General features: G+C 40.3%; 1 protein-coding gene and 1 long non-coding RNA gene across 2 annotated transcripts; one reads left to right on the top strand and one right to left on the bottom strand.

The window, feature by feature from the left end:
- The first annotated feature begins 5,020 nt into the window (after window positions 1-5,020).
- On the top strand, window positions 5,021-21,014 carry LOC124291479. Its single transcript, XM_046728463.1, is given in 6 exon segments — window positions 5,021-5,339; window positions 16,664-16,851; window positions 18,778-18,909; window positions 18,912-19,006; window positions 19,214-19,303; window positions 20,737-21,014. Coding segments are annotated over 5 exon segments (462 nt in total). The 5' UTR covers window positions 5,021-5,339; window positions 16,664-16,752; the 3' UTR covers window positions 20,783-21,014.
- LOC124291480 lies at window positions 19,791-20,571 on the bottom strand. Its single transcript, XR_006902221.1, has 2 exons — window positions 20,525-20,571; window positions 19,791-20,486 (listed from the first exon to the last, which is right to left on the bottom strand). It is a non-coding gene; the product is annotated as an uncharacterized LOC124291480 (long non-coding RNA).
- Window positions 21,015-24,619: the final 3,605 nt, after the last annotated feature.

Below are 24,619 nucleotides of genomic sequence, written 5' to 3'. Positions count from 1 at the left end.
GTTGACAACATGTCATCATATCCAAATTGTAAGACGCGACCAACGGGTTGACAGATGGCATCATATCCCAATTGTAAGAAGCGACCAACGGGTTGACAGATGGCATCATATCCCAATTGTAAGAAGCGACCAACGGGTTGACAGATGGCATCATATCCCAATTGTAAGAAGCGACCAACGGGTTGACAGATGGCATCATATCCCAATTGTAAGAGGCGACCAACGGGTTGACAGATGACATCATATCCCAATTGTAAGAAGCGACCAACGGGTTGACAGATGGCATCATATCCAAATTGTAAGAGGCCACCAATGGGTTGACAACATGTCATCATATCCCAATTGTAAGAGGCGACCAACGGGATGCCACATGTCATCATATCCCAATTGTAAGAAGCGACCAACGGGTTGACAGATGGCATCATATCCCAATTGTAAGAAGCGACCAACGGGTTGACAGATGGCATCATATCCCAATTATAAGAGGTGACTAACGGGATGACACATGTCATCATATCCCAATTGTAAGAGGTGACCAACGGGATGCCACATGGCATCATATCCTAAATGTAAGAGGCGACCAACGGGATGCCACATGGCATCATATCCTAAATGTAAGAGGCGACCAACGGGATGCCACATGTCATCATATCCCAACAACGCAGATCGATGCTTATGCTGTTGATCACTGTGTAGTCACGATTATGTAGTTAAACAATAAACAAATAAACCAGAAAACATGTATTTAACACCTCCATAACCTATCGGATATACGGTATTAATATATAGAGTACATTAAGTATAACACATTAAATAGTGGCTTGTGGAGTAGTGTGGCTATGAGTCGTTACCATATTTCTGGCAATAGGCTGTGATAATTTAATCCCTGTGTTTGAGGAAATACTCTCCCAAGCGCGTGTTATTCCTCTCGAGTATCTCAAGGGTACCATTAGAGCTGTATTCCCGACGAACAAACGGGTAGATTGCCTCCAACAGGTCACACGGTAGAACTGCCAATTTGTGCCTAGGGACAATTTTTTCCAATCTGTGATCAAAATGCGTGTTCTCACAGATGCTGATGTTGTAGCTCGCACCATAAGGTCAAGGTCGTCATCCCCAGGGAATAATGCCGTGATGACGATAAGAGCCAAGCAGCGACCCGGCACAAAACAAATACGTAATGTTTGATAGCACAGTTTTCATAAGGATTTCAAGAAGATTCTTAAATGAATATCTCTCTTCTTCGGTTATTTGGACATCAAAAAGTTCTATTAACCTCCTAAGTTCATTTGTTACTAGTATGTTGCTAGCAGTCGTTGAACCGTTTGTTTGTGTGCCATAAGACGTCGGGAGCATGTTGCTAACAGTCGTTGGCACTGTTGAACTCCATGTCGGCGTCACAAGAGACTTGGACAGGATTGTGATTGCTCCTCTCCTATGTATCTGTATCCCGGCAGACGATGGCCGGATCCCACTCCTGGCTGCTGGTACTGCAGAGTGCGGACCTGGGAACGATAACAGTGTCGGTACTGCTGCAAAGTTGAAGCTGAAGACGACGATGCATGGCATTACCGCTGTCTGACATAACGCACACCGTCTCGCTCTGCAAATGACCATCGCGTCCTGGAATAAGATAATTGTATAAAAGGCAGATAAAAACATCCTCCCCTTTGTAGGAAACCATATTTAAACAAGAAACACCACCATACAAATCCGTCTGTTACTGTCCGTGTAAATCGTGTGAATATAAGCGACAAAAGGCCTTTCCATCATTGTACAGAACATCTTGCTTCAGTTCTTCTTTTGTTACAGTAACACTATCGCTGAAATTTTGCTGACGTGACTTTAAATTTTAACTCACTCACTCACCACCTACCAGCCGTTGGGTCACTGATGTCCTGAGTTGAGGAGCCTTAAAGTGTACATGTACGTGAGGACTTTAAATACCAAATATTTATACCACTTAAAGGTATGGTGCGTTCACGTATAGCAAAAACAGTGCCAGTGATAACAGTCCAGAGGCGTGGCCTACAGCCAGAATGTGTGGGTTATAGTATCTGGAGATCGTACAGAGGGCGTGCATCATCTGACGTGAGTGACAGGTGTAGGCTTAAATGGACACGGTCAATAACAGATGCCACAGGAAGATTGCAGCATGGATATGGATGTGGATGGGGCACGACTTAGGCAGGATGCAAAGTGTTACACAATGCCAAAGGTAATAATCATCTTCACATTTACTCGGCGTCATTAATGAAGGGTCAAGCTATTGGTAACACTAATTCTTAAAAGTTATAAAATCTTCGTTTTTGTTTGAAATATATACAAGTGAATGTTTTACAAACTTTTTTAACAGTATGACCGATACATTCTGTTACGAATGGCACATCTTGTCAATATGGACATCCACCTGCTACTTAATGTCAATGATTTGCTGGTGCAAGTCGCTCTTCCCATGGTGGAGGACAACACACATGCATTGATGCTTTTTCACTGTCATCACTGTTCAGGCACCTGTTTGAAATCGCAGCATAAAATATGACGTTTTTCGACACTTTCTGAAAGGGGTCAGGCTATAGGCTTTTTGGAATCTGGTCAAACTCAGTGGCAGATTGATGTCTGCTAATATGAGTCAGAGTGCTATTGGTAGACTTTGGCAGTGATTTCAAGTCAATGGGTTTGTGGAATATTCACGTCGACCAGGTCGACTCAGAGTCACAACAGTCCAAGATGAATGATAGGCACATGATTAACACTGCGTTATGTAACAGATTCCTTAACACAACAGATCTTCACACAGGACACTTCAATGTTACCAATGTAGGGATATCCAGGAGCACCGTTCGTCGACGGTTAAGAGCAGCCGGACTCCGCTGTAGGCGACCTGCAGTTCGTCCACCACCACTGTATTCACAGGCAGGCGCGTTTGAGATAGTGTAGACATATATGGCCGCTGGAATCAACATCAATGGTTTCGTGTGCTCTTCAAAGATGAAAGCAGATTCAGTTTGTCCTTCCATGATGGTCGGCAGAGGATTTATCGTCGCAATGGAGAGTGAATCACACATGCAACTGTGGCCACGCATAACCGATTTGGCGGAGGGTCGATCATGGCTTAGGCAGGGATCACTCCTACTGGACATATTCCACTGCACGTGGTTGACGGTAATCTTACCGGACAGCGTTAACTGGACGAGATTCTGGCAGTACCATTCCTGCAAGCTATGCATGGCTTTATGGTCGACCCTCTTTACTGCAAGGCGACACCGCTGGGCCACAAAGGGCCAGGATTGCTGTCCTTAGGCAGCTGTGTGTAGAGAGGATGAAGTGGCCAACATGCCAAGCCTCAAGCCAGTTGAGCATGCTTGGGATGTACACGTCACCCAGCACCAGTGGATCTCCTATGACTCAGCAGAGCTCTAGTAAGGGAATGGGATGAGATTCTGCAAGGTTTTTTTATGAACTTGATAAGGAGCATGAGAACACGGTGCGCCTGTGTCTGTGTTGTGTTGTGTTGTGTTGAGTTGGGTTTTACGTCATTATTCCAGCCATATAGTGACGAGATCAAGTGTGAACTCCTACACATTTTAAATACAAAGGCCAAAACATTTATTTTTTAAAAACAGATATATTCATTGCATTTTTATCTAAAAAAATAACAAATTCAAAAGCAAGCAATCTGTCATTCATTTTACATAGTTACAGTTTATGATACAGGTCAACTTCCCTCAGGAAGCTAGCAATGTGATGTCCGCTGACCCGGGAAACAGGTCTTTCAGATTTATGATTTCATAATGTGAGTCCCTTTGAGTTGAAAAGTCCACACAGTGTAGCAGTATATGCTTGATGGTGAACACTTCATAGCAAGAGACACACATGGGAGATCCATCGCCATCATAGCAAGAGATACACATTGGATCCATCTCCATCCGTTCAGCAGATAGTCATGGGTAAACCGACTATGGCCAATGCCCCAAGTTGGCAAAATCTATTTTTGGTTTTAATTCATAAAATGTATTTCTTCCTACAATTTTCCATAAGGTTCCGAGTATAATTTTTGATAGTGACTTTCAAATCACTATACGGGATCAGCAGTGGAGATAACGGCTTGTTAAAAGCTGCTTTAGCTGCAGCATCGGCCGTTGTGTTACCTGCTATATCAACATCACCCGGCAACCTGCAGAGGACGATGTGATATTGGCCAGTAGAAAGATCGTTGTAAAGTTCTAAGGGTGAATGGAAGTAACATTTTGAGGTGCCTGAAGGCAAGATAATGAATCTGTAAAAACGATTTAGTTTTTGGAATGATTTTGTTGTTTAATGTATGTGAATACAATTAGTTATGGATTTTGAAAACTTAAAACCATTTTCATTGGCCCATTTTTGAATTTTGTTAAGGCAGAGTTGTACCTGCCTTTCTATTGATTGTATATTCTTACCACGGCAAGAATTACTGAAATCATCTACGAAAAGGGATCCATCAATACAGCTGTTCAATACGTTAGTGGGGCTGTTAATTTTGATGCTAAAAAGTGTGACAGACAGGATGCTGCCTAGAGGAACAGTGTGAAGCCCACTCTTACTTGAAATTGTCTGTTGCCTAAAAACTGGGATATGAATTGAGGTAATCTGCCCCTCAATCCCAATTCATGCAAATCTTTTAAGATGCCAGGTTTCCACGTTGTATCATGAGGAATGGTTTGCCAACGTTTCACCAAGTCTGTTTGCAATTTCAGACTTATTCGTTAAAAGAAAGTCACCATCTCTGAGATGGCGAAAACCAGATTTTGATCCCTTGCCCTTAATCTTAATAATTAAGGCGTGCGTGCGTGTGTGTGTGTGACAAACCTGTCATGACAAACCTTGTTCTGTGTGGAAGGAGGTATATATGTATATTTTGCTTAGTGAACTGCTTGTTTGGCCCCGGTCTAAAACCAGTGTAGATCAGCTTTTCGAAGTACAATCCACTCACCATGAACTGGTTTTACAGGCTACGCGTGAGTTAGCTCCCCTGCACCACAGGCCTTGTACCGTGTTGAATGCGGTATATGCGTATATTTATAACTTATAAATTGCTTGTGTACACGGCTCCTGGGCCCAGTTATATGAGATATATGCCAACCTTACAAAGGAGCAGTCATATTACGTCGCCAAGACGAGCAGAACAATACCGATACCCGATTACATCGATTTCACGCGTCGTTTATTCGTCAACAGACACTGCACAAACAGCTCCTGGAAGTCATACGCCCGGTGTACAGGTGCGCCATTACACATCGAGGGCCTGTACGTTTATATTGCAACCACAGTGCACACGAGCGGGGTGATTCGTGGATTCGGTAGGTGATTATACTCGTATTATTACTTAATACAGTAACGCACCTATCACATTGCTATTAACAACATGTTTAAAATTCAATTACACAATATTTATACGCATGATACTGTGTTCATTTCAACACAGAGTCTTGTAACGCTAAACACTGCCACCAAGTTATACACTGTCACTGACGGGGTCTATATAAAAGGAAAGGGGTGGATATAATGCAGTGGCAGTATATGCCTTGATGGCAGTTTTAGCGTTACAAGCCCCTGTGTATTTCAATACAGATGTGTCAATTTCTATATTTATGCTCATTCGATCTGAAAAGTTATTCTGCACCTGGGAGAGTTGAAACACATGAATCGTATTGGCACGTGATATTAAGTTTATTATAATCCATACAGTATAATGTTACACCTGTACTGTTGCCCCGACTACGAACAGTAAGTAATACGAAACCAGGAAGTATTTACAAGTGAGCCGACAATGACTTGTGTGTTATCATGCGAATGCAGGACAGACCTACACTTCATAGTTAATGTAATGGCAGAGTGTACATACTCCTCTATTGTGCACAGTCATGACAAAAACCAGTGTGAACACTTTTTTTTGGTATTAAACAACACTAAGCATGGAATGCTTTACAGGAGTTAACTCCCTTGACATGATAGGGTCGCGCTGCACTTAACGACATGACAAAGTTAAAATTCACCTGTCAGACACGGATATATACCAGTGTATAACGGCCACGAAGGTAACACGCAAGTTCTCTCCGTATATAGTTTATAATATACTGACCAGCAATAAAAACGCAACTCAGAATTAATGAAAACTATACTTTTTCAGCATGAGTTTGGATTTGATGCTTTAACACAATTGTTTTGATTTTTTTAATTGCGTTTCTTTTGCTGGTCAGTTTATATTCATACACATACGCACATTTACGTACATATCATCACACACATAATTATATATATACACATGTATATACAACTGTTGATTCAGTCATGTGTGAGTCCTACAGGTTTGGGGATAGGTACTTCATTGTTCATACACCTTTCTATCAATATAAATACAATAAACACAACCAGTCGATTAATGTTAAAAAATCTCATAAGATTGATATTAACTACAACGAAATTACCATTGTCTGGTAGTACTGAGAATCATTTGGTAATAATCCTGTTCCAAAAGTTGATGAAATCTCATATATTCATGACCTTGATAATGGTGGCAAAACGACAAAAATCATTAACCTTGTTAATAATATTAGACGTCCAGCTAAGCATCCTTCCCCAAATGTTGACAGAACTACTAGAATTGTTGATGGGGGAAGCATGTAGCTAATACCCCGAAGAAACAAAGCCATATATCGCCTCCAGTCTTACAAATGCCAGAGTGCACACTACAAGTTGTACTGGATACGAAGTAGTAATGCGAGTAGGCCACAATGATGTTGATATGGTTAGTAACATATTTGATACCGATGGTAATGGTTTAATGGTGAAGTGGGTGATACCTTTTCTGTCGATCCCATTGTTTGCCAGACTGGATGTGGTTTCCAATAATGTTGGAAATATTGAGTAGCAAGGCATATCGGTGATCTACATTCACTACAAACGCCAAGCATCAAATCTTGTTGTTGGTCACTTCTTGTACTAACTCATTCTCTTCCACAGAGGTTACTCCTGTCATATCTTCCTACATAACCTCTGTTCTAATACGGCCATATTTCCCGGTCATCGTAAAATCCCTAGCGGCAAAATATCGCAACACGAATTATCTCCTTCTTTCTATCCAATCAGAACACGTGTTACATCGGCTTGGAATTCAATTTGACTAACACACAAGCAAATGCAGGGGCCACAAATATCCCCATCTGCCGGGGAATTGTGTTGATGTTACACACAAGACGTTGTATGGCTAAGCTTGTCCGTTGTCAACGAGGGCGATGGAGACGCCATTGATACGCCATTACATGACTGAGTTCTGTCTAGAAGAAACGTTTGCGCATCGCGCTCGGGAAGAAGGTTCTAGTTTTCCCGAAGCATGCAGAAATTACCGAGGCCTTGCGAATGATCCTTTTGAAACAACGTCGCTGATTGCACAACTTCGTCGGCTTGTCTCAATCACGAGCCTTGAACGCTGCTGACACCAAGAAAGGGTCGTATTAGAACAGAGGTTATGTAGGAAGATATGACAGGGTAACCTCTGTGCTGGGGAAAAGAAGAATGGTACTAACTGTAAAGCCCTACACAAATCATAACACTGGACTTATATACCAGGTCAATCATTTCCCCAGTGTTGCTGATAACGTCCACCCCAATACACAGGCTGAAGTAATGACTGTAATACCTCTATCCGCAAATGTGATGACAATACATGTCCCACCGAAACTGTTTATATTGTTAACCTTGGTATGTTGACGAAAAGTTGCAGCTGGCATTAACCCTGATAATGGTAATACATGTAATTGTGATTCATAATTGTGCCATTTGTGCTTTGACAACCTTGATAATGTTAACAAGGATGTCTGTATAGTTGACTCTGAAAATGATCAAAGTGTTTTATAGTTTTAGACAAATAGTGTTGCTGATGATTTAAGTAATGTAGACAATGTATATGTTTTGGCTAATAACATGGCAGTGACGATAATGGTGTTGATGGCGATGCTGATGTTGATAATTCTATTGTTGTTGATGATGTTGATCGTGCTGATGTTGTTGTTGATGATGTTGATCGTGATGTTGTTTGTTTGTTGATGATGATAGGTGATGATGATGATGATGATGATGAGTGATGATGATGATGATGATGATGATGAAGGTACTCATAACTCGATCTCAATCCCTTACAGATATTATCATTAAATGTGTGTGGTTTGTGGAATAGACTAGAATATAAAGAGAATGTCTGGATTTGAATTAACAAAAGGACATAATAGGATTGCAGAAACAAAGACTGCTAGTTTAGATGACCTAGCCATGAATGAATATACAATAGATTTTTAAACATAGGACTGGCTGGTTATAGTAGGAGATGTATGGGGCAATTTGTGTTTCATTACATACATACATACATACATACATATATACATACAGAGGTTCACATACACACACACACACACATACATACATACATGCACAAAGGTTCTAAATATCCAACTGTTCATTATTTTTTGTTTTTGTTATGAAGGACATTTATGTAGCACACATATCCATACAACTCATTACATGTACATGAAATTGAAATTATGAAATACCTACCAAATAGCCCTATGTTACACTATTTGATGACTTTAAATTCAAGAGCTAATAATATATGTGATTATAAGGTGTTTAAAGAATTTATTTTTGAAAAGAATTTGACCTAGAAAATATCGAAAATGATGAATGTGTTAACTGTGAAAATATACTTGAAAAATTAAATATGCCCCATGTACGTAGCTTCACACAAGACCGTGAAAAGAGTTAATAATTTTTGGTACAAAGTTGAGTTGAACTGCGTTAAAAACTTAAACTATGTTTATATTCAACGGTAGAGTTGGTAAAGATAACTTGATTGTCCCATCGCCTTTACCCTGAAATCAGTAGAAAATTCTGCTGTATTCAAATAAAGTCAGTGTTGTACACCATATTACCAGCATAGTCCAAAGCCCCAAAGCATGATAAATCAAAGTCTGTATCGTTCGTTCATAACATTGACAGTGAACACGTTAACCACATCTTACAGTCAATCGCGATGCACGGGTAGGTCACTGCGACCCCGATGACGTGACTAAGCTCACCGACATCATCTCGCACATGCTTACAAATGCGGCACGTAGAAACCTTCGGACACGTGCAAACGTTACGTCACTAAGAAAGATCGAAAAGAAAAACAAACCTTGGTTCGGACACGAGTGTAAAACATCAAAGTTTGTACGGATAGAAATATACGGAAGTTTAGAATGGAAATTCAAGGTATGATGAGAAATTCTCAGAAATTCTGGAGGTTTTCAATTGTAATATTTCGCAATCAGAAAATGAATCTATGCTGGATATCGACGCTCTCTTAAGAGTACCCTAAAAGCACAAAACCAGTGTGATGAAGTAAATCAAATTAAAGTAATGATAACTTTGATATTCCTGATGAAATCTATAACAGGGCCGATTCATACGAGATTGTAAACAGTTAGATGGTGATATCACTATAGACGAAAATAAGACGGGCTGTTAAAGAACTAAAAGAAAGAAAGCATCTGGATCAGATTTTATTGAAAATGTCCATATAATTGATAGTCTAGTGCACGTGTATGCTGAAATATATAATTTAGTATACTCGTCTGGTACTATACCAGACAATGGCTTAATTGTATCAGAAATCTATATCCAAAAATAGAGGCGATCCACAGAGTCAAACAATTACGGACCAATCACAATCTTAAGTTGTCTAGGTTAGTTATTTACTAGAATTCTAAACACACGGCTTACTAATTTTCTCAACGAAAACTCTATCTTAACGTCCGCACAGGCAGGATTCGAAAACACTTTATGACGGCTGATAGCATTCTTGGTCATTCATTCATTTTAGCTTATGCTTTACCTAAAACTATCAAAGAAAAAATTATATTGACTGTGCATTTTGTTGATTTTTTCGAGAGGCTTTTTGACACTGTTTGGAGTGTGGGTAAAAAATGCAGAAACATGGAATCGCAGGCAAATTTACTTTCTTACTTTGGATAAAATATGTATAATGATATTAAATCACATGTACAGGTAAATAGCACAAGTTCTGACTACTTCCCTTGTTTAACTGGTGTTAGACAGGGCGAGAATTTATCTCATTGATTGTTTTCTGAATGACATGGAACTTTTTACTATTATACAAGGGCTGGGAAAATGTAACCATCAAGTGTGTTAAAAACTCGGACCTCGTTTTGTGGGTTCAGTTAATTATTTCATTGTATGCTGAAGACACAGTTAATTTTATACAACACCTGGTGGATTACAAAAGCCTCTAAATATGAATTTTTTGTTTGTGACTGCTCAAATAGAATTAAATTGAGTGTGGATATAGACAAAGCTAAAATTGTAATATGGAGGGAGGGGGCAGCTAAATCCTCAAAATGTCGTTCTTCTACGGAAATATAGACTCATGGAATAGTAGATAGTTATATATATTATGCATAGAAACAGACGACTGGGATAGAACATTTGTGAAAATGCCATAAAAAGCAATGTATGCCTTGATTGAGAAATCTAAATTTTTACCCCTAGATTGTGTTCAAAGAGCTTTCGATACCCTTGTCGTTCCTTTCTTATTTTATTCCTGGCCAGAGAAATTCAGCACAACATATTATGGTCTTTGGGGAAATTGAGAAGAGAGCCGTTATGCATTAAGATTTACAAGAGAATGATTTGATATCTTTTGGGCATAAATTGACCAACAAAATGGTGAAGTTAGACTTTCTCAACTTATATATAGAATGTATCACCTAAGACTCCGAAATTAACAGTATCCAATACATATTTTACAAAATGTTGCTTTATGCTATTTTTTTCAAACATCCCGTCTGAATGCACCACACCATGGTTAGTCTCAAATGTTGAAAGAATTCTAAAAAGGCCAGTTCATTCAAAATTGGAGGCAGAATACTTCATCAAGCCCTAAGGGCCATTTTTAGAAGTAATTCAAAGTTTGAAACTTATATTTTTCCATCTAATTATATATCTGTCTTGATCTTATAAATTCAGAACTATAACCTTACGATTAGAAACTGGCCGCTGGAGTGGTGTACCCAGAGAAGTAGAAATTGTCCATTATGCATTTCTCCACCAATTTCAGATTGTTTACATGTGAAGTTTTACACTAGATCGATCTCAACTTATTCCTAATAAATATGTACAATGGCCAAATTATTTAATTCTAAAAGAACTAATAGGACTACGGTCATCCACATTCATTGGTCTTCACAGGTCTTGGTCGATCCTATAATTTAACTTTGTGGTTGATGTTCAAGCAAAGCTACGATGTATGGCGTCAGGGAATACCTGCAAAGTCATGCAAGCCAATAAATTGCCATCGATTGCCCTCTGCGTCAGGATTAGTTGTAACTCTTGAGTACTGTCGTCTATAAGAACAGCTCAAGAAAACATTTCGTGCAAATACTGCGAGTTATAAAATTGTGATTATGAGGAGCTATACTGTTTCAGATATGGTGTAAAGCAGTGCTTTACACGTGCATTCAATTACGCTCCAGTAAAACAATTACCTTTTAATTCCACAGTGCTGCTGCTTAATTAATGCACCTGTGCATGTCACAAAAGTACTTATAGGTTTCAAAAGAATGTTGAACTACAAAGAATGTTTTACAAAGTGGCGATAACAGGTATTGATCAAACATTACGTGTTTGTAAAACTTTGTAAAACACTAAAAGTGCATGCGATTCGTGTGGCATCATGGTATACATTGCACATGTATTTCCATGCTTACCTTACGTGTTGACGACGTGACCCTTCCCTAAAATTCCCTAATTATTGTTGAAATTAGCCAGATAAAACAATGAAGCTAGTCTTTGCTCAAAACATTCTTGGCACAAACCACCAGAAATATGCGCGAGATATCCGCTTACAATTTGTGATTATTTTTTTCTCAAGTTATACGTGAATCATTTCTCAACTCATATATATTTAATTTATGCACACAAAGTATCCATTTAGCTTTACTTTCTCATAATAGACTTACATCACCTGCCATATCATATTCGAAAGATAATACAGACACGCATCAGCCATATATTATTATGTACACATACTTCCCTCTAGCTACTGAAAGTAATGGGTACAGACCTACTTACTGCTGTCATCGGTATAAAATGCGTGGCCAGGTACATATACCGATACCAATTTATGGATTTAGTAGAGTTTGACAGCTTTATGTTGTTGTTTTTGCAGTGAAAGGGAAGAATGGAAGATTTAAAATGATTTAAAGGAAGTTTCCATCGATGCAGGAATCCTGAACCCTGAAAGCAGTCCACTCAACCTTCTGCTGTGCCTGGCTTGGGTGGTGTTTACGAAGAGAGCACGATGTTGCTCTGATATATACCACGCATAAGGAGGAAGAGACGATATGAGGACGCTTTTAAGATAATGGAGGAGATGACTGACTGCGACGGAACAGGTCTTGATGTCCGTCTACAGACAGACGAAAGTTTTAGCCCAAATATGTTGACGAAACCTAAGAATATTACTTCTAAATGCTGGCTTACGTATTTGGTGGTTCATACACATATTACTACCGATGATACTATTACGTTTTGTAAGGACGAACTAGTTGGCCATATTCGTCTCGAACAGTCTGAGGACTATATTCGTCCCCTTGCACTGAACCAGAACTTTCGGCCTTAAGGGTCTGAAGGCCATCGCTCCTTGCCTTGGGTTTCCACAATGCAGACGAGAACGAAGGAAGGATAAGGAGATTATTGAATACCAAAGGAAGAGGATAGAAACATAAAGTCGAAAAGTTTGAAACATGGTAAAAGTCCCCCCGATCCCTTTTCTGAATACCCTTGACTATATGACGGAAAATGTATATTTGTAGTTAGACATTGGAACGTTACATCGTGACAATGAACACACAATTCTATTTTAGAAATGGACAACTCTAAGATGCGTTACAATGGGGATCCTGAATTTCATACTCCGTTTGGCTTAAAGCGTGCCGATGAATTACTGATCTAACTCGAAAACTGATAAACATATATTACTCAATGAAACGCTCAATAATACGTTGCCTGGAAAATCCAACCAAAGTGTCTTTGGCGTGATAAACGAATTATAATGCAGTCTACAATCCTTTTTCTGACAAGAATACCTACTTGGCATGTTACAGTTCTTCTCGATAGTGATATTATCATAAATATTCCTTACGTTTTCCTTGATTATTTGATCTCTCCATTCCTGAAATTGTCACCACTGTTTGACTGGAATGGAATCTAAAATGAAAAAGAAACTGTATATTACAAATAAGACAGGGTACCTTTGAATGTAGAGACCATTGCATTATAGCATAGGAAGTGGGCATTAGAGTGCTGCTTATCTTCTATATGATGTTTTGGACGAGATATATCAGGGACCATGGCAGTTCGTTAGTTTAAATACATTTTCATGGATGTAAATATTGTTTTTCATTTTGTATTATTGGACACGTATTGGGTTGTATGGAACAAATATGTACTGAACATCATTGAAACGCACCACTGTATTGGTTTAGTTCCAAGAACATAAAACTGGAAGAGCAATCGGTGTAAAATTACATACTTTTGTAGTCCAATGATTGGTAAAGAAAAGAAACAGAACAATCCAGCAAAGAGTAGAGTTTTATTCAACAACCATGAAAGAAAGATGGAATTAGAGTGGAAGTCAGTAACGATGTATATTACACCGTTAGCAACACAAGCTGTGCAACGTCTCCTCATTGAACTTGATGAAGTCTCTGGAAGATAATGTTTTGAGGCAATGCATTCCACTCCTGTTGCAAGGCATTCTCAAGTTCCCCAAGGTTGATCTGTGGGCGACGTGAGGAGGCGTTAATGATGTAAATCCAACAAGTGTTCAATGGGAGACAAATCAGGTGACAATGCAGGCCATGGAAGTAGAAGGGAATGTTGTTGTTTACCCAGAAACTGTGTTGCAACACGTGCAGTATGCGCTCGAGCATTGTCCTGCTGGAATGTGTGCGGAATCTTGATGTTGGTTAAAGAAGGGTTGACGTTGTTCTGAAGAATGGTGTCACGGTAGTAAAGGGCATTTCACTCTGCCACGACAAACTACCGGAAACAGTTTTTGTGGTGATAACTGATCCCTCCCAAACCACAATGCTGTATCCACCCACCGATCTGTTTTACTGGCTGAAGTCACAATTGGCAACGTTCTCCCACGTCCGACGCCATAGCCGTGGAAGCGTCAACATTTCGCAAAGTGAAACGTGACTCGTCCGGAGAACCTGGCCACCATGCCAACATCGTAACAACCACAAACGATGCTGTTCAGCCCATCGTCGGCGTTCACGGCATGTCCTCAGTCAGGATGGGTCCAACATAAGGGAAAAGTGACACCGTAATCCTGCCGCACGGAGACGGCGTCGGACTGCAATGGAAGCACTGAATCCGCGTCGGTAGCAGCGGACGGCGTTGGCAGTTCACAGCCGGCAACGTACGATCCCAGATATGGCCCCAAACAATACTCGATCTTGGCGAGGGTGTAGCTTACGATGCCTGTAGGACTTTGGCGGTCCCTGGTGGTTCCTGTTTTGTTTCGAGGTACCTGTTAGCCAAGTCTTATGATGGTGGAATGATGGCAACCAAATCGTCTGTGGCCGCCTGCTTGATGTGCCAACCGCCAGCTTATGCCAGCACCCTGTTTCATTTCCTCTGGTGACGAAGAATACTGGCATTGCAAAATAAACTTGCGCACTTGCAGGTGGCTAAAGGCGAGAACGGTTTTGCGACGGTCATTTATGCCTAATCAGCATGTTTGCATGCAATTTGTGCTTTTCATGAAGTGTTGTGCATGAATTTTACGTTGTTGTCATGTCATGTGTTCCATGATGTTTTCAGGCAATCCGTTCTTTACTGTACAACATTATTTATTGTCTTTTTTGTGTTATTAACAACATTTCCAGTATTTCATTTTTCACTCTCAAAACAATCCTATTACCATATTTTAAAATGTATGCAGGTGGTGCGTTTTCAATGATGTTCAGTATATATTCTCCAGAAGCAGCATTTTTGGATGAACTATACTTTAATAAAATGACATCAACATTCATCATCATTGGGGTACATTTTTGAATACGAAAGTAATACCTGGAAATTCTCAAATGTATCTACCGTTTCTTTTGAGTATTTTGTTGTCTATTATCACTGGAAGCTAAACATTACATTTCAGGACTGTGACATTTAATAAGTCTCTGTCACATTGGCCTCTGATACATGTAGTAAGTATATCTTTATAATGATTACTTTTACATCATATATTGTCATTATACAGTCGGGCACCGTTATTGTCTGAACTCTGACAATTCGATATATCGGTTATTACTCGATATAATATCTCTCGGTGAAGCAAAATTCTCCATAATTTATATTTATTCAAGCTCTTTTTAACTCGATACGGATGTCTCAATATTTCGGATATCTCGATATAATTTCATGAATTTAACAAATTATAGTGTTACCTTTTAACGCGATATTTTGCAAAACTCCAGTTTTCCACCTACCTTTCAGGGCAAGTATCCCAATATCAGAGATAATGATGCTCGATTGGCTGCATATGTTATCTAATACGCATCACGTGTTACATTTTAAGCTCCGGTGAAACACTGTGACGAGGACATTCAAGCACCAGATTTCTAGATCAAGCTTGCAGTACTGTTATTGTAACAGTCCTGAAGCGCTTCTGGTGTACGTACTACTTTCGTTGTGGTTACCCCATCGTGTTTTGAACTCTCCTGATCTTCCAGATGAATTCAAGATAGAAATTTTCAACGTTCCATAGTGATTGGTGAGTTTAAGCATGGTGGGTGGGATTTACCCCTTTCTCCGGCAGAATTACCAGATTTCTAGTACTTTTGTTGTTGGATTTAGGTCCATCCGCGGATTCGAAGACACACACCCTCAGAAGGCAGTTCTGATGGGTATGCTTGACATCCTGTGATGATGATATTGTGTATGTTTTAAAATGCACATCCGTCCGGTAATTAAAACTGACCACACATCATTTTTGATATCACGGCTTGGATCTGTCCATTTTAACACGATGACTTTTTTTTTCAAGCAGGTGACATTTGAACGCGGAACTGGGTTCGGTGTTCGAGCTTCCCTGAACTTGGAAAAGGACTTGGTTAATCTTGTCAAACTTGTGTGTTTATATTGCAGATCTAAGGCCATAATATACTGTGCATATATGTACATGTAATGTCTTGAGCAATCCTGAACTAGAGTACATACTCAGAATTGCAAATAGAAGTGTATGGAAAGAAACATGAGTAGGTAGTGAATGAGTGAATGGAGTGAATATGAGTGAATGGAGTGAGTGGATAAGACCGCCCCGGATAAGACAGAGGAAGTAACACCTCTCTCATGACTACATCATTTAAAGTGCTGACTTGTCCTAAATGCACAACAATCACCAATTACAAATGTTTCATTAGGGTGCCTCAAGAAATCTCAGTGTATTTCTGCGACCAGAGCCCACGTTCTACGCATTTGCAATAAACGTACATTTCTTTCACTTAAGCCAATACATTCCCACATGAAAAGACATCATGGTTCCTTATTATCATGTTGTTAATTACAGGTGTATAAGATGGACAGCCAATTCCCAAGGGCTGATGGTCATCGTCAAGCAACTACGTCTTTGAGGATCCCCAAAATACCCCAACAGAGATGGCAGGGTGTAAGAGATGCCGGAGTCACTCCAAACTTTGTTTTCTTGACTTTGGGATTCGGGGAGTTAGGGCGGAAGGAAATAATCTGACTTCTGAGGTACTGTTGGAAGTTTATTTTCACCAATTATATTCAGATAAGATACCTGAGAGATTCAGTGCATTAAAATTACATTTTGTCTGATCATAGGAAAGAAACTTCCATCACCTTATAGTGGCGGGTGATCTTGCTGTAGCTAATGCACAATGTTTTGATACTGTATACATTTTTCAGAAGCGCGGGATACATTCGCCTTCTGTTCTCAACGAGGAATTGCTATTTTGAACGGCATGTACAAATACGCCATCCTGTTATCACTGTGCGTGATTCTCTTCACAGTTCAAAACAATGGTTACCCGAACTGGAAACAATTACAAATAGGCCATGTAAGATAAAGTTAGTTAATATATTTCGGCACTTTCAAAGGCTCGTTTCACTGAAGATGATAATGGAATGTATATAATACATGTAATGAATACCCAGTTTCGATTATATAGCTTAGAAACAAGGTTCTATTTGAAGATTGTAAAATGGCAAAACTAGCTGTGAAAATCATGTGAATGGACCACTTCGGTGAAGCGCAAGGTGTTCGTGTTAACCATGTCCCGTGTAACCCATTAGCACCCTCCATTCACCAAATTTGCTTACAAAATGTAAGTTACACTCAATTCAAAAGAAACGCAGCAGAGTATCTTTTACACGAGTATTTGAAGGGTCGAACGTTGTCGAAACAGCTCCCTCTGGCTGCAATGAAAAGTGGGAGGAGGTGAGGATTTGGTCGATGTAGCGATTTGCTGTAAGATTGCACTTGAAGCACCACTATAACTCTGACCAAAGGGCATGGCTTCCCGCACAAATACTCCACCTGTAGGGCGCAGTTCGGTGCAAAACGATGTTGACGTCGATAGACACGTATGTCTCTATCCCACGTGCTTCTAGGAGGAGGAAACACGATTCATCTGATGAAGACCAAACGCGTTCCATGCCTTGCACTGCTGCAACATTGGACGTCACGGTGTTCGGTGTAGTCTTGTCTGGACAAGGTCCAAGCTTTTGGTCCGATATGCTCGAATTCCCACTTCTCTCAGGCGATTTCTGATGGTTTTGTCGGAAATTCTTCGAGGAACCAGGCACCTGCGAGATCTCATACTGCTGCAGCAAATCCGGCGACGTAGGGTGAAACGCCCGGATGAATCAGTGCACAGGCAGGAATGTCGTCATCTCGTCTTCCCTTTTTGCTTAGCGAGCGATCTTGGGTCAGGAATTGGAAGCGGGTATATCGATGACATAACTCTTTCAGCGCTGTGAGGAGGGTGGAAGTTGGAAGTGTGCTGCAACGAAAGCGGGCTGGGACTTCCTGCTTCAAACGCCTAATCGCGATGGTTTCTGTCCAGAAACATTCAGTCTTGGCATTTGGTATCTTCGTTTGTGTCGTAAATTTCGTCATGAAATGATGACTTTGGTTTAGTATTATAGTCGATGTCTCTACTCCTTAATGATGGTATTTGCGTGCATTGCATTACGTGGAAAACATTTTTGCATGCACATTTTCATGCATAATTTTTTCATGTATTTTCATTTTACTGACAAGTGATTACAAAACACATTTTGGGGATGCGTCTGTGCCCAATACTCAACAACCCACGACATAATTAACGGGGATTCAAACATAGGGATTGTCTTAATGACGATTACTGTCAAAACTGCTGAAAGCGCCTATTAAGCTTCCAGTTTTGGAAGGAAGAGTTTATTTTAAATCCAAGCCACACAGCGAAATGAGATGAACCAGATATTCCTAGTTGTTATTTTTTGATTACGATTACCGCGGTAGTAAATTAAATTAAAGCAGGTCGTACTTTCAGCATGTTTAAGATTTATATTTTTTGGTGGGATAAGCACGTTCTGATATTTATGCTTTCCAGTTAACGAACCTATTATCCCGTATAAACGCATCACAGAGTCATAATAACAGTTATGTCTTTTCAGGATATAATGGAGAAATTAGCCGAGCATGTCAACGCATTTTTGAAGAGCGATTATTGCTGCTTTGCTGCTGCGATTTTATCACATGGCGAAAACGGTGGCGTACTGGGCACAGATGGCAACTTTGTTGTCTTTCAAAGGAAATCAAGGATATTTTTGGTGATCACTTGATCACATCGCATACAGACAAACCAAAGCTGTTCTTTATTCAGGGCTTGTCAGAAAGGCGGAAGTGAGATACAAATATAAAATATAACTAACATATAGTAATATTAGACACATGAAAGCAAACAATCGAGTTGAGACAACATATAATTTCCAATGCCTAATTGTGACAATGCACTGATCTTAACGCCATCAAACAAATTAAAACATATAGTCCTACTATACACATTAAAAGTAAAGAATCGTTGGAAAACCTAATTTCTTTCCTACTCAGGGTGCCACTTCGACGGAAGTGCCTACCTATCACATCTGGCCCATTTCCCCTAGAAGCGCACTTTTACTGGAGCCTTTGCAACCGTGCCAGGAGTAAAGTTCAATCCGGACCGCCCAAACCATATATATTAAATATAATCCTGCCTGTAAATACGGTGGTGTTGGTCAGACAATCCAGTGATGATCATAGAGAACATATATGCATAACTGAAATAGGGATGTCATGCGTGAACCAATTCAATGTACTTGACCCCGTCAACCAAATTCCTTACGTGTAAAGGTCATTATGAAAGTTCAAGAAGGTTAACCCGTAAAGCGCCCACATGCATAAAACAGCATTATACGTGTACAGCTAGCCATGTCACGCATAATACTATTTGTTTAATTTCATCGTAAAATTCATTACGCGTAAATACGCGACAATGAATATTGAATGTATGATTCAGTTACAACACAATTGTTTCTCGTGATTCGTTAAGATACATTTCGCTATATATATTGTCAGTTTATTTACAAGCTTGTTCATCATAAGCATGGTTTTACTGTACTTGTATTGTTTACGCATAAAGGTGTTAAGCTTAACGAATAAAATGTAATTGCCTCAGGTAAAATCTATATATGCTTTTTAATTGGTTAAAGGAGTTTACGTGTTATGGCTTTATCGTTACCCATAATGCCATTTAGATTGTATAGACTCAGGTTACGCGTAACCCTGTGTGGAGTGCCTGTCACGAGAGCTTTAATACAGTTTGGCTTCAGTTATCTAAACGATGTGTCTGTTAGAACGAGTACTGGCTGTACCTAATGAGCCAATCAAGCTTCATGGCGCAACCGGTAGTCGAATATACATGGCTGATGATCATTCGTAACAACTCGTGTCATTCCGGCAAACCGGGTGGCGTCTCATTACCCCTCTCGTGGCCATGTTTTACGACTGGGCCCTGTATAAGCGCAAATAGGCATGGATATGAAAATAGTCTATTACTATTACCAAGAAAGAGAACTCTGAATTTCCAAACATGGCTATCAGAATTATCCTATATCCAGTGGAGCAAAGCAGCAAATGCAGTCATTCCCATTGTAAATATGTTTCAGTCTTTTAAGTTCGCTGATCTTTTAGCTCAAATTGTATCCTTAAATTGTGCATGCATAGTTTAGCGAAGTTTCAAAGTTCAACGGTTCCGCCATTTGTCATTTGCGTAACCTATCCATTAACCGTGAGCATGATTGTCACATCTGCATATGTACGTGTAAGTAAAGTGTGGTTGTCACACCTGCATATGTACGTGGAAGTAAAGTGTGGTTGTCACACCTGCTTATGTACGTGAATGTAAAGCATGATTGTCACACCTGTATCTGTACATGAAAGTAAAGCGTGATTGTCACACATGCATATGTTCATGAAAGTAAAGCGTGATTGCCACATCTGCATATGTACATGAAAGTAAGGCGTGATTGCCATGCCTACATATGTACATACAACTAACGATATGCATAGATGTAACTATCATGCTTCTGTTATAGGTTACCCAGCAATGAGAGACGAAGAAGAAGGGTCGTATTTCATTAAATGCCTTGTGGATGTATTCGCAAACTATGCAAGGGAATACGATTTGGGACAATTAATGGATAAAGTAAATAAACCATTGATATTCTCAATATATTTGTATACAGAGCCTAACTTACCCCGACATATTTCTACTGATCTGATCACAAACAAAAGCTACCTTGCACGGTTGATTTGCCATGTGATTGGCCGTTGGTCATAGATTCCTTGAAGATTTGGTCCAGGTGGGCGATTGCACAGGGTGGAAGCGCTGTTCTCGCTGGACAGTGAAAGAAGAACATGTGGCGCAAAAGGTAATGGTAAGTTTTCCCTCGCATTTTTCATTATTTTGCAAGTATATCAGGTTTTGCCATTTGGCAGAAGGGTCTAGAAATGTACAGATCTTTCTCTAATGGCTTGACACCCTCTCTATGTATTGCAATTGTGCGTTAAGCGAGGGCACCCTCCTGAGTGTCGGAACACGAAATATGACAACCTCATCAACAGACATGCCTTTTTTGCTGTCAATTCTTATACATGTATATAGTTATTTTAGGTCTTCATTCACAGTTTAGGCTTAAATGCGTCAGTATTTGTTTCAGTTTTCGTCTAAAAATCAACCTGTGCATTATATATGGAGTTGCTCACATTTAGCAAATAAACTGTCCATTGCGTTGAGATTTTACTGTCAGGAGTTGACGGTGTGTAGTTTTAACCGTCATCAAACGTTATTCTAGAGATATTTGTGTTGTAAAGAAGAATGCTTTGTTGTAGACCTGCCTACCTGGCGTATTTTGGCGTATTGATTACGATTTTGTATGATCAAGTACGATTGTACACCCATATTGCAGTTTGTTCGACAGGGATTTAATGTAAAAAACCAACATGTACGATCAGAAGACCAAATATACATCTACCCCAGGAATAACCAAGTCCTGGGCCCCGTAAACTCTCGTAAGCCTAAAATCTCGTAATGTTTCTCGTAGCATTCGTACTTACTATACTATAACAATGACTTACGATAGTTGTAGCGCTACGAGGCTTTGTGAAACAGGGCCAAGGTTATTTCAAAGTATGTACATTGTTCATACTATCATTCAGATATTAGCATTGCACATTCGGGTAGAAGCACATCACTAAGCATCTGAAAACCAAAGGGACATCTAACCAATGTTGAATGTGCGAAATCAAATACAAAATGACTTCCTTTGTTCCAACCGTTGGCACCAGGGATATGGACAAGTCAATGGCCGTTGTTAAAGCAGAGAAATCCAAATGACAGACGACCACAAAGGGCCAGGAGAGCTGCAGTCAGGCACTCCGAGGTGCGGCCGTAGCTCATAGAGGAGAGGGATCACAGTTTGGACAGTTCTCCAGCCTCCTGGACAACCGTTTGGGGCTGGAGGGATCCAGTAGCGTTCCAAAACTACACAAGGTTAACACCGCAGCTCTTCGATGAAGTCCTGCAGATGGTGACCCCAGCAATCGATGGATTGGCACCATTTTTCAGGCAACCTGTTTCACCTGGACTGAAACTGGCAGCCCACACTTAGGCACCTTGAGGCTGGAGACAGCTATGGGCCCTTGCGTATGCCTTCAGGTGTGGAGTGTCCACCATCTCAGAGATGGTTCCAGAAGTGTGACAGGCAATTGTGTTTAGCCTACCTGTGACCCTGAACCAGTTTGAACAGAGATGGATATATCCCACGCCATTGGGTCCCTGGGCGGCAGAACACATTGCTATCAAAGAAGCCACCTCAAACTTGCAGTCAATTACAAGGGCGTCTTTTTCGATACCACTCCCACTAGCTCTGATGGATGCAGATTACAAGTTTGTGTGGATCGAGGCTTGGTAGAAAAGGACACATTTCAGATGCTAAGATATGTGGCAACTCGGGGCTGGTCTACGGCATGGAAGAAGGGAGCCCTAGGAAAACAGTAAGTGAGGCATTTTCTCCAAAACCATCAGCAATCATACTCACTTGTCTGCCATAGATGGCCTTGACATTTAAGTGACCTAGTGAATAGTTTTAGGGGTTGTAAAAATGCATGCGATATTGATTCATTTTTTTAGGAAATTATATTTATAAATGTTTAACCTCTAAAATTATTCTTACAAATTTACTGCTCAGGTCACTTAAATGTCAAGGCCATCTATGGCAGACAAGTGAGTATGATTGCTGATGGTTTTGGAGAAAATGCCTACTTACTGTCGAGGAAATGATTTGTAGATGTTGCAATAAGTTTTAGACCCGTGGAATAGCGCTGCCGATCGAATCTAGCCCTACATAGGTGCTGTCAACGTGGCTGGAATTAATAAACCACTTTTAAAGGTGAGTTTTCGCTGTCTTGGGTGATCCATGATTTTTGGCTTGGAATTGCAGAGGTGGCTGTTTTCGGTGAGTCGTGGCGTATAACTTTTGAAATAATGATCCCGATTGTAGCGACCATTTATATGCTCATTTTGTAGGAAATCATCTCGCTTTTGATGATGCGTGAGGCCTCGGCGGGGCCTTAAAATATTAGTTGTGTTAATTGGTTCCGTCGTTACATCCCTTTCCTTTTATATAGTACTAGGGTAAAGGTCTACATACCTATATGTCTTTCAAACGCTGTAACTAAGCGTGACACGCCTGTGATACTGTAGAAGGATATAGTGGAGGCGGCAGTGGCTCCGCACAACCTATTGAGGCTGAGGGCATCAGGCATTTGCAGCACAATAGGCTGGGCCATGAGGATGAAAACCACCATGCCCTCTGATTTCCAGTACATATATGGGCTCAAGAACTCGTAACAGATCGTAGAGCGTCCGTGAAGAAGAATACTCGTATCTACTCCGCATTTACTCGTATCTGCTCGTGAGTCATTCGTGTGTCAGGTCGTGAGCAGTGGGACCAGATAGAGCGTCACAGATCTTGGGAGATCGTGGCAGATCGCAACACATCTCAACAGAGCGTGGTGTTTGTCTCGTCCACGATTGATTCCGACCACTACGATTTCTAAGCACGATTAGATGCGATATGTTGCGCTTTGTTATGATGCAATACGATCTGATGCGATGATCACGATTGACAATAAAATTGTGTTGATCGTAGAAATTTTTTGAACCGTGCAAATTTTTTCTACGATCAACACGATTGCCTGACTGACCTCAAGACCTGATAACATTTGATAGGATCACCACGATTAGTCCACAATTAAGACCACGATTTCAATCTTGGCGCGAATCGTTATAGTGTGAACATAGCGTTTAGGGGATCCATCACAACAACTACCGTTTCCATTGCCACGTCTGTGGAAATGTGTATCAACAACTGTGGAATTTCGACAGTTCATGCTCTAAAATCTATGCAACTACATGGACAGTTACTTCAACGTAAGCATTCAACGCAATTGATAGTTTCAACACAACTCCATATAAAATGTACAGTTTGATTTTCGACGATAACTGAAAAACATACTGACGCATTAAACCCTACATGCTGAATAAAGACCTAAAATAACTATTTCTAGAACAAAAGGCGTGTCTGCTGATGAGGTTGTCATGTTTCGTGTTGAAACGATCATTTTCTGTGATCTTGTTCCGACACTCAGGAGGGTGCCCTCGCTTAACACACAATTGCAATAAATGGAGGGTGTCAAGCTATTAGAGAAAAGATCTGTACATTTCTATACCCTCTGCCAAATGGCAAAACCTGATATACTTGCAAAATAATGAAAACTTACCATTACTCTTGCGCCACATGTTCTTCTTTCACTGTCAAGCGGGGACATTTCAGCGTGGACAGTGCTTCCACCCTGTGGATTAGGTACCTAACGCACCCTGAGCATGGTGGATTCGGACACTAACAGCCTCTGTTT

The sequence above is a fragment of the Haliotis rubra genome, unplaced genomic scaffold, assembly GCF_003918875.1.
Source record: "Haliotis rubra isolate DU_JTF1 unplaced genomic scaffold, ASM391887v1 Scf492, whole genome shotgun sequence".
NCBI classification, from domain to species: Eukaryota; Metazoa; Mollusca; class Gastropoda; order Lepetellida; family Haliotidae; genus Haliotis; species Haliotis rubra.
Note: the sequence above shows the minus strand (reverse complement) of the source record. Positions and strands in the feature narration are given on the sequence as shown.